General features: G+C 39.1%; 1 protein-coding gene across 1 annotated transcript; it reads left to right on the top strand.

Annotated features, from left to right (window-relative positions):
- Nucleotides 1–7,854: 7,854 nt before the first annotated feature.
- On the top strand, nt 7,855–8,874 carry LOC139727349 (alpha-1A adrenergic receptor-like). The gene has a single exon (XM_071638310.1). It carries the CDS (start codon nt 7,855–7,857, stop codon nt 8,872–8,874), a length of 1,020 nt encoding a protein of 339 aa, XP_071494411.1.
- Nucleotides 8,875–12,235: the final 3,361 nt, after the last annotated feature.

Raw genomic sequence — 12,235 nt, 5'->3', positions numbered from 1 at the left:
GAGATGCGAATCTGTAGGGCGTCCAAATTGCTGGGAATTAAAGATAGTAGCAAAGGATATAACCTCCCCCATGATATTTTGCTACGTATTCGAACAGCATGCAAGAGTGAACTAAAAAGCAGAAGGCTAAATGTGCTCAAGTAGCTCCGCAGTTTCATTAATTTGTTTATAAATCGCTTCTTAATTACAGCTGTTATAATCGCTTCTTAATTACAATTGTCATTATAATCCCTGCAGCATAGACATGCGTATACTGTATATCATTAATTTCCTATCATATCGTTGTTAATGCAAGTCAAACGACTGTGTTTTAAATTTATGTATGTTGATTTGCAGAAAATAAAGTATCTATCAAACAAAATCAAACAAAAAAAAAAATCGGCGGTACGCAACTCTACGCAACTGCAAGCAACTATACGCGGTCTGTACGCCCGGCCTTCGTATATATACGCAACTGTACGCCCGCTTTACGCAAAATACGCTACGCGGATACGTGCTTCCTACGCAACCATACGTAACTCTACGCCTGGACCTCGCCGGGACTACGCCAGTCCTACGCGTAGCATCATGATTATTTTTCATGAGTACGCAGGTAATTTCGGCGTAGACGCTACGCAACTCTACGCAACAGTACGCAAAGCCCGATGTGAAACCCCCTTTACGTAGTGACTACGCAACACTACGCATCGGTATGCTGTGAATAAGCAACTCTACGGAAGAGTACGCCGAGGGACCCCGCAAAATACGTACGCGAGATGTACGCAAAAAATTAAACATGTTTAATTTTTTCACGTACCCTCGTAGAGTACTGATAAGCAGGTGTTACGCAAGTTTGCGCAACACTACGCGACTTTGCGCCATTTATACGCAACAGTACGAAATCAAACCGTGTTCACACGAAGGCACTTTTCGGCTCGCGTATGACATGGCGTAGTGTTGGGTGCTTGTGTTGCCACGCTACAGTTGTTCCGTATCTGGCAGATGGGCATTGTGTCTCCACGAACCTGAAGTTACTTCATGATAATGCTGCTGGTCATCTTGATCACGTGAAGGTTAAAGTAAGTTTGAAACTAGGTTCTAAAATTTCCTGAAATTAGTGTTATGTAATTCTCGGTGCACTTTGTGTCAGGAGTTCATTGAACGCCTTTGGAGCATTCACATGAAATTGATAAATGAAGAAACATCGGCGGCATGCAGTTTTGTCATCAGTTGTTCGCATTGCCCCTTGGTCGCCGCTGGATCCGAGATTTGACCCAGACACTTCTTAATTCTGATTCTTGCAACGTCTCATTTTCTTCTCTTTTCTCATTTTTGCAAAACGTTCATATTCATGCGAATGCTGTTTCTAGGACCGGTAAATGCTGGAGAACTGAAGATACCAACAAGGGATTTAACCTCCCCATCATATCATGTTTAAACAGCAGGCAATTAGTGGAATAAGAAGCAGAAAGCTATGCTGAAGTAGCTCTGCAGTTTCATTAATTTGTGCATACGCCCGCTGTACGCAACTTCACGCAACTGTAAGCAACTCTACGCGGTCTGTACGCCCGACCGACGTTTATGTATGCAATTCTACGCCCGCTACATGCCGAATAAGCTCCGTTGATACGCGCTTCCTTCGCAACCATACGTAACCCTACGCCGACCCTGCGCGGATCATCACAATTATTTTTCATGAGTACGCAGCATATTTCGGCGTAGTCGCTACGGAACTCTACGGAACTCTACGCAAATCCCGGTGTGAAGAGCCGACATTTTCTACATGTAATATTGTATCTTCTACTCATGGTGGAAGGCGCCAGAGTATCTTTGTAGTTATCTTCAGTGTTACTGTGCTGCATTGAAGCTCGACAGTAAAAGTAAAGAAGTTGGTTCATGCCGTAGTTTGAGTCGAGAGGAAGATCCACTAATGCTCGAGTAGAGGTAATAACAATGCTGAAGCTAGATTATCTTTCAAATTAATTCATTTTCATAATATTTCTCAGGCAAATGAAAGAAATACATCATGGTAAAACAATACTAAACCTGTAGTAATTGACTGGGTAAACAGTGTGAGATTAAAATCCACCACCTCTGTAATATACTTGGTGTTAAATGCATGAGAAGAGAATGAAACAAGACGAAAAGTTACAAAAAGCAAGGGATTGTACGAAAAAAAAAAGGTTTTCCGGTGAAATATGAGTTCATATAGTATCAATATGGGGATCGCAAATTAGTAAGAATTTGTAAAAATAAAAAAATAAAATCTGTATTTTATTTTTCGCACAACCATGACTTGGAGCAAACTATTCGGCTCTGTTTTATAAGCATCTGTGATAACGTAATGTCCCTCTCGTCTAAATTTTGAAAAAAACCAACACAAACATGTGTGCAAACAAGCATTTTATTTTTACAAGATATAAGAGACGGACTAGACCAGCTAGACAAAGACATTATTATGTAAAAGGGAAAAAAAAAGCATGTTCGTTGTTGCCGGTTTATTATTTTTTTTTCCAAGAGGGAAGGGGAACTGTGTATTTTCATGAAAAATTAGGATCATAATTTTAATTGTTATGAAATCATTGCATGTATTCTTTTTGACCCCACTTTGGCTAGAAACTAGGCAACAATTTAATTCAGCAATGAAGCTGTTGTTATAACTTATCGTGCTTACTATGCGCTGTAGAGATAGTTTGTTAATATTTTATGCAGTCAGATTATGCCCATTGTGTCGAAAGATCGCACAGTTTGGTGGATTCGATATTCCTGCAGAACTCCATGCATGTAGAGCATCACTTGGAGAACATATTCATACATTTTTGGAGGCTATAACATGGTTGGTGAGACCATATTTTAGAAGTTATGCAGCTGTATTGGTTTATATTTTTCTGAAAGCACTCTGCACTATAGCATGCCTTTCTTGTGCTGAGTTCTGTATTCGACATTGACAAGTGGCAGTATACTTTTACTGGCTCATTTCATTTGTATGCATAACAAGATATTCAATCATTCCCCGACGGCTAGATCTACTTCAGCAATGCCTAATAGTATTGGCGAACGACAGTAATATCGTACCAAACAGAAACAAAGCAAAGTAGGGGGTAGTAACTCGTCTCAATTCACACTAAAAGGCTGCTTTAATGAGAGCATTGCTCATTTTAGCTCGCACGTCAGATTAAGTATAATTAATTGGGAAGGGATTTTGGACGTGCAATTTCTATTTGCACCAACCAGAAGAGATATGGTTAAGTACATTAGGCGTTATGAAGCTGTCCGTGTCCACTGTTCATTCCACTATATATGTATATATATATATATATATATGCCAAAGACCCGGGTTCGATTCCCGGCGGAGATCAATTTTTCAACTCTTGCGCTTTTCCAAAAAAGAGGAACAGTAAGAGGAATAACGATGTCAAAGCTACGCACCGATTTCGCCTCCCTTTCTCATTTCTCACATATGATATATATACATACATATATATATATATATATATATATATATATATATATATATATACTTAACTTTGTGTGTGTTTGTGTGTATGTGTGTGTGTGCGTGTGCGTGTGTGTCTGTCCGTCTGACTGTCTATGTGATTACAAGCGCTAAAGATTCCATCACTCCTCTACAATCTATCCTACACCCAATGTAATGTATATGTATATAATGATCAGACAAAAAATGACAATGATGATAACATTGTGCTTTTTTATTTTGCAGTTATAAGTGTTTTTAACGCAGTTATCATAATCATGAACCACTCCCGATAGTATTTTCATCATCATTCAGTTCCCATAATCGCTCTATTTATCACAAATATCATCAGTATCAATTTTCATCGTTGCCGCCACATCTTGCGCTTCCTGCCTTCCATTTCAGCAATTAATTAGCAATAAATTGTCGATTCCCAAAGTGATGATGTCAGAGTCTTTTGTTTAAGCTTGGGTTGAAACCAGGTGAGAGTATGGTTAGCAAAAATCAGGTGAGATTGTTTGGAACCAGTTCCTATGGCGACGAATGGCTGTGTCATCAAACGTTTGTTCTTTATTAGATTTTATATCGTATAATTAGAATTGATATTACAAGTACATGGAAGAAACGGCTAATAATCACTGACTCACTCAATTCTAATCTTTGTATTTCAATTGGAGTTTTCATGTTCCCATTCAATTTACGTATTGACTTACAGTCTGTTGAAGAAAAGCAATTTGTGTAATAGTACTGTAACATTGTAAATACCAATGGTTACTGCATCCATGTAACGAGTCCTACTACTTCTTCTACTACTTCTACGACTACACTTTGAAGGGACTGTACAGTACTGGTTGAGGTGGGGATTCAGGTTTATAACATTCCTAAGTGAGATAATGAGAAATCTTTTATGAAATATGAAAGAGCATGTAATGTTAAGAAGGATTCAACGTTTATTTGATGAAAATTGGTCTTCAAATGGCTGAGATATCCAAAAAAGTGATAATGATAAAAGGCGACAGGCCACGTGCTTTATTAGGCTCTCTTTGTTTCACCTTGTTTTTGGATATCTCCGCCATTTCCAAACGGATTTTCATTAAATAAACTTTTGATACCCTTAGAATTTCATGCTCTTTGACATCTCATAGAGTGGTTTCTGAATATCCTCACCTTATAACCAGAACTATACACACCCTTTAATGTAAATTCCTGCATCTATACTGCTTCTGGTAGCTACTTTAATTTGTTAACATGTTCTTTCGAATCTAATATCTTTGAATATGAAGTCTCAGCCTTATCTTAACAATCATTATGTTAAAGTCAAAACAACGCGAGCGGCGCCCATAAACACCTAATAGCACAATCAATCAGTGCAGCGTAAGCATGGTATAACCATTAAAAACCATTTACCCTTATTATCCTAACAAAGATTAACTCAATCTGAACTGGTCTGGTCACTAATTAATCCATGTGAGGGGTTTTGATTGTGGGATGAGGTTTTGCAATAACAGGCACAGACGTTAATGCTTTCTGCCTTAAAGGAGAAGACCTCCTATCTGAAGGGGTTTTAAATATTCAATTTCTTAATCGCGTTATCATGCTGTGAGTACTTTCGTATCAGCAGCAAACAATCTCATCAACGCAGTGTAATACATGATACGTGACCCCAGTTGGCGCAAAAGAAAATCAAGAAGATAATACTCTGATGATAATGATGTGTTGGTTGCTGTGTTCTTTTTTTCCTTTTGTTTTACACAAAAATAGCCAGTAAAAACCTGGTCGGAGTATGGGCCTATAACAATCGCTTCACGTGGTAATGGGCATATCGGGGGGGGGGGGGGGACAATAATGATTCCGTTGTAGGATATCGTCCATTGTGACCGACGTCAGACATGATACCACGTCGAGGAACGATGAAAAGTTGGGCTTGATGGCGAAAATCGACCTGACAAGCCAATAATTTAAAAAAAAGAAGAAGAAAGAAACAAACCAACTATTAAAGGAATGAAATGAGGGTCAAATCTATGTCAGAGAACATAATCTTGACTACTGTGGTTACTATATGCCGGACCAGGATGATTGGTATATATGTATCGCAGCCTATTAATGATTCCGTTGTAGGATATCGTCCATTGTGACCGACGTCAGACATGATACCACGTCGAGGAACGATGAAAAGTTGGGCTTGATGGCGAAAATCGACCTGACAAGCCAATAATTTAAAAAAAAGAAGAAGAAAGAAACAAACCAACTATTAAAGGAATGAAATGAGGGTCAAATTTATGTCAGAGAACATAATCTTGACTACTGTGGTTACTATATGCCGGACCAGGATGATTGGTATATATGTATCGCAGCCTAGTCTACGTTTGCCTTGCATACGTCATGACTAGTCAAAAAAAGAAAGAAAAACAAATCAAAAACAAACAAACAAACAAACAAACAAGCAAACGCATATTTATTATGTAAGTATGACATGTACATTTACTTGAATTGTGAAGGGTTATACCCTTCGTATAGCTTTGTTTCTATAAATATACTAAAAACTCTTTTCCTCATTGGTGTTTGTTGCAAACCTTATCAAAGCTAAAAATCTCAATTAACGTCGCCAAGACCTCTTGCTGTGATCTTACTTGGCATCAGATGTCCAGTTAGGTTATATACGCTTATGATCTTCTTGCTGTGTACGCAAACTATTCTACATTTCAGTTTACCGGTACCTTCTAATTTACGTCTTCAAGTGTTCCGGTCTTTTAGTTATAATATAAAAAAAAATATTGGAATAGTATTGAAAAATAACATTTCGATCGCAAAAGAGAGTGTATCAATGTGGTGTGTTGACATGAAGGCAAAACTTGTCAATGAAAGCAACTCAGGAGAATGTAATATCCTGCAATTGCCATCAATCAGTGACACTATACCATGCCCACTTCGTTTTTACTACGAGGTCGTTGTTATAGCAACCAAAGTGGTTGGACCCACTTTGGTTAAACGGCAGGTTTTCTATCGCATGCATTGTGCAATCAAGGCACTCCACTTATGGCAAAAATTGTCACCCTTGGGTGATGCCATCATGTAAAAGTGACTTGCACCGGTGGCCACTTGAATAATAGATGATTGCCACCAAGAGGGCATGGAGGGAGAACAAGCAAGCATAGTCGTGGAAATAACCAGAGATACGTCGTTGCGTATCAGTCTTGTCGTTTTTCCTCTCAAGATGGCTGCTGTTTGTAGGTAATATAAAATTCAAACGGGAAGACGGTTCAAAATGATGTTCAACAGGCGTGCAAGCTCTTCGTACCTTTTTGGGCAATCTAGTTTTTCAACTAGATATGGCGTCTGAAGACCACCGCACACTATACGACGTTCGGTCAAACGACTGACCAACTTCGGATCTGAAATAAACGAGCGTGTTTATTCTAAGGCTGTTGTGATTTATTTCGGATCTAAAGTCGGCCTGTCGTGCAACAGAAGATTGTAGGCCATTAGTGTGCGGTGGCCTTAACAAGCACACACACACACACAAAAAAAAAACCAAAGGGACTGCACAATAACCATTTGAAATGAAATTCGACATATTTCGCTCAAATTTAACATTCTATGACACCGCCGCACTTCTTTAAAGAATAATATCAAAATGATGTTTCTTTCCACCACAAAGCTTGCTCGACATTGCAGTTGTTCACCGAATTCTTTAGGATAATGTAATTCGTTGAAAGTCTTGCTCCTCGGAGGAAAGTATTTTCTAATTTTATTATATTCATGTCTTAGGAGCATGACAGATGTCATTGGCTCTGTTTTCTTTCTGATATTACCTTTGGTGCACTTGTATTTCAATCTGAAGTTTAAAATGTCCACAGTTGATTGAGCTGGCGGTATTCATTTGTCATTAGATACGTTCAGACGGTGATCTTTAACCGCGAGGATAGACTCGATGGGGCGCCAAGTGTCGCACAATCGATTTCATCGAAAAAAAAAATGAAATTGAATTATGAAATCGACCGTGCGACACTTGGCGCCCCATAGAGCTTATCCTTGAAGTTAGCTAACCCTCGAGGTTCATCAGGATCACCGTCGGAATGTAACTAATCTGTTCAACAATAATGCATTTTATCTTTATCTTAAATGTTAAGTTGTACTAAGTAGTTGGTGGAATGAATTATAATCTTTATATGTTTTTTTTTTCTTCATAGAATACATTTGACGGGTGCAGCGTGAAAAGGGAACGAAAGATCACAAAATGACATCGGATGACTATGTTTCTGTGTTTGGAAGCTGCATTACATTCGTCACATTTCGCCTTAATTCCTCTGCGACTGAGGACATACTACCATCAGTAGGTACCAGCGAAACAATTTCAGAATACCCATAACATCTCATAAACGCAGCTGCAACTACGCAACATGTCCACCCCAGCGGCTTCGTCAGGCGATGGCACTGTCGTCCTTTCCAACATCCCCGCCGCCGTCATTATTACAAGCTTCAGCATCGTCGGTATCATAGGCAACACGCTCGTTATCACAGCAGTGACGATGTCTCGACGGCTGCAGACGACTACCAATGTCTTTGTGGTGACCCTGAGCTGCGTTGATTTCCTCAGCGCGCTCATACTGCCTTACCAAGTTGTCGCCCTTCTTGGAGGAGTAAAGCCCTATGGACCGACATCTGTCTTCTGCCAAGTCATCGGTGCACTGTCGTACGTTTTCATCGGATGGAGCATAATCACTCTTATCGTGATCGCTTTCAATCGATACTTTCTCATAACCCAACCGCTTCAAAGATATCGGATGGTGTTCTGCAAACGGAACATAGCTATCATTATCGTGATCGTACTGTCCTACCCGATTGTCCCCGTCATAACCTTCATCGTCACTGGATGGGCAACCTTCGGTTTGAAGAACGATGTTTGTTCGCTAGTGGAGGGATTAGGATTTAACATTCTTTCGGGAATATCCATGATTACGCTTATGGCTGCAATCATATTCTTGTACGTGAGAATCTATCTGCATGTCCGCGAGCATGTGCGAAAAATAGCGAGTAACGACATCAAAAACGATGTCGCGCCCTCAACGACATCGGTGACAATGGGTAACGGCGTCGGCCAACAAGAAGGCCACAGGCAAAAGCGAGACCACAAAGCGTCCACAGAGAACAAAATCTCGAAGAATCTGTTCTTCGTCATTATCTGTTTCTTCATTTGCATGCTACCGATTACTGTAACGCTCTTCGATCCGGGAGTGGATCCAACGGTTGTGGTTTATTTCTTCGTGGTGCTGTCGCTGAACTGCTGCATTAATCCAGTGATATACGCCTGGAAGCATCCTGACTTTCGACAGGTGTTCCGCTGTCTGGCCACGTGTCACTTGCGGAAGATCGAAGAACCTTCGAGATGGCTCCGAGAGCGACTTACAAATGCAATGTGATTTATGCAAGAGACGGGGAAGCTATTTAGTGTCTTTTTTTTCCCCAAAGATTGTCTAAAGCTAAGAAATAAATGCTCTCTTCGATCGTGCCTTTCTCTTTTAAGATAAAGCCTTACAATCGTGGCGAGTGGTTTGTGCGGCACGGAGACGAACGCAACACGCTGCCTCCCCCACTCTGTATCAAATGTCGTGACACCGAATGAGAATAGCGCTGGCTCAATGGGTCAGCGAACACACACTGGTCTAAAAATCACCTGACCCAAAATGGCTGTCCGAGCCACGCGAGCTTCCGAAGGGATCCGAATGGACGCACACTCACAGTGCGCATGCGCATGAAGAGAGGCAAAAAGAGCCAAGCGTCTTCTGCCCTCTCTCCTCCAATCACCGCACCTCGCGGTCACAATGTTTGTGTATGATGCGTACACACACACACACACACACACGTGTCTCAGTGGCAGCATTGTCTCACACGTTTATGGATAGCACTGCAGTCTGGCATTGCGCATGCACAAATTTCGTTCGTTCGGACTGGAGTTACGCAATAACGTACCATTAGGGGTGAGGATCTTCCGACTTTAAAGGGTAATTCCAGTGCAGTTACAGTTAGTGTGAACAGAATGAGTGAATTTTTTTTTCCAGCAAAACGATAAAAATTTGGTCGAAATCCGATGGTAAATAAGGAAGTTATGACATTTGGGAGTGTCGCTAACTTTACAGGAAACAGTTTTTGAACAGTCAATATGAATTATATGCAAATCGTCAAGCGATGATGTCGTCCCGAACAACTTGCCATATACATTGTACATAAAATTTTAACATTTTCAGTTTTTCATTCCAACACAATTACGCCTCAGTCTCAAATCCCAATGTGTCTAACTGATCATTACTCTGTCATTCAACCACGAATAATATCGTGCTTAACATTTTGATAGCAGAAACATCTTTTTTTTTTTTTTTTTTTTTTTTACACGATCAGTGTAAAATTATAGTGAGGGGTTGAAGGGTGTGCACAGTTCTGGTTGAGGTGAGGATTGAGCTTTTAACGTTTTGCGAGGTATTCAGAAACCACTCCATGAGATGTCAAAGAGCATGCAATTCAAAGGGGTATCAAAAGTTTATATGATGAAAATCGGTTTTGAAATGGCTGAGATATCCAAAAACAAGGTGAAACAAAGAGATCCTAATAAAAGGCGTGGCCTGTCGCCTTTTACTATATTCAAATTTTTGAATATCTCAGCCATTTGAATCATTTCATCAAATAAACGTTGAATCCTTCTTAAAATTACATGCTCTTTCATATTTCATAAGATGTTTCTCATTATCTCACTGACTTATTACCCTCTTCATTTATTGATATGTTCCAGCTGAACTCAGAAATTCATTCTTATCCTACAAGGCAAGTAATGGATGTACACTTGAGTAACCCCAAAACACTCCAAGCACACAAATCCGTAAGACACACTGGCCCAGATATTGGGAATAGACTTCCACTTGAATTACGTAACATTAAAGTCTATTCATTCATTTAAAAAAGCAGTAAAGAAAATTTTGATTTCACAGTACCGGTGATACTTTCTGTAGAAACACTTGATGACTCATTCTTTGTTCATTGTTGTATCTATTATGTTTCTTTCTCTCTGAGTCTCTGCACGTGCGGATGCACCTGCAGTACACTGTGCTCCTCTGATCCACTGGGATTCATTCCTTCTCTGTTGTTCATTATTCATGTTATGTCGGGCGAATCATGGTTCACTATTCAAATTCAAATTCAAATTCAAGTTTATTCCGTTTCTCGACAGTAAAAAAATAACATAACATACATCACTCTTTCTTCAGTGATAAGAATCGTACCAAAAAAAAAAAAATTCAATGTAACTTTTACATGACAAAATCAACACTTATTATGTGAATACATCACTGTAATTTATTAGTATAAATACAGTATGTGCATGTATGTATGTGTCTAGGTATAGAGGTATGTCGAGTTGACCTGGCGAGACTAGTATCCGGAGGTTTTTATCATCTCCTCCCCTTCCTTTCTTCTCTCTCTCTCTCTCTCTCTCTCTCTCTCCCTAACCCTTATTCCACGAGCATCATGTTGGACCCTCTTGTTTTTCTTCATTGTAATGTTATTTGTTATCGGTTGCCAAGCAGTCAAGCGTTGTGCTTATTATTGGAAATCGTTCTGTATGCAAATTATTAACATGTTACTCATGTAATTATACTACAGATGTATTGCATAATTGATGAAAATGATGAAAATTGTATAAAGTATACCACCGGTATTTTGTACTTTGTTAATGAAATTGCAGAAAGTTGATGTATTTGAAAAAAAAAATGGCATACAGAGAATAAATAAATCAAATCAAATCAAATCAAATCAAATCAAATCAAATCTCACTTAGGAATGCTCGAAACATGTATCCCCACCTCAACCAGTACTGTACACTCCCTTTAACTTCATCAGTTTACTCATTTACATGCTTATTTACATTAACTGTATGAGAGCTGTTCTGCTGAAACTATCGAAACCTCACAATTTCATAACTTCCCCGATTTTTTTTCAATCCGATTTTGATCGGATTTTTCACTATTATTTTCGTAAGATTTTACTCTTTCTGATTAGACTAACCTACAACTGTACACCCAGGGAAGTGGGAAGAGACCTCCCTGGTACAACTGAAACTTCTCTTTGTTAATCCTTAGTAAGGCAAATCTGGTGGATTTGGTATAGGTCTGTTTTTCATGAGAGAGTGAAATGTAAATGAGGTAGCAAAAAGGCGAGTCGATAGCAAACTGTAGTATCTATTTTATATTGTGCTACTTTCTAGAACAACCAACAATTATTGACCGGCACATAAGGCAAAGAGATAATCCACATGAGCTTGTACATTATGTTGTTGTTGTTTTTTTTTTTGTCGTGACTGATCTACAGAGAAGCAAAGGAGAACACTTAACAGTAAAATTTGTTTAATATAATTATGCCAGCACTTCTTTCTTCATCTTAAATATAACAGGACTTGTCCTAATCCTTAATACTACACTGTGTGTCTTAATAGCCTATAGGACACTAAAGTCTTGTTATTACCAAAGCAAGAGGAAAATGATAAGTGAAAATATTAGACGTTCGTTGCGAATTGCTTCGATGGTAACTAACATAATGAAAACACAACTCTCGGATCCGACCCATATTGTTTGTTTTGTTTGTTTTTTATTGTTCCATATTTCACATTTCAACAAATACACAAAACATAAACATCACAATACAAAAGCACGGATGAATTGTCAAGTACAGCTTATAAGACAATAAAACATGTGAAATATGAGGAATCTACATAGAAGCATTGCTTGTAGGGTGTAG

Source organism: Diadema antillarum, unplaced genomic scaffold, assembly GCF_040938485.1.
Source record: "Diadema antillarum isolate AM-2024a unplaced genomic scaffold, OU_Dant_1.0 seq00000127_RagTag, whole genome shotgun sequence".
Lineage (NCBI taxonomy): Eukaryota > Metazoa > Echinodermata > Echinoidea > Diadematoida > Diadematidae > Diadema > Diadema antillarum.
The sequence above is the reverse complement of the archived record's forward strand: the minus strand, read 5'-3'. Positions and strand labels throughout refer to the sequence as shown.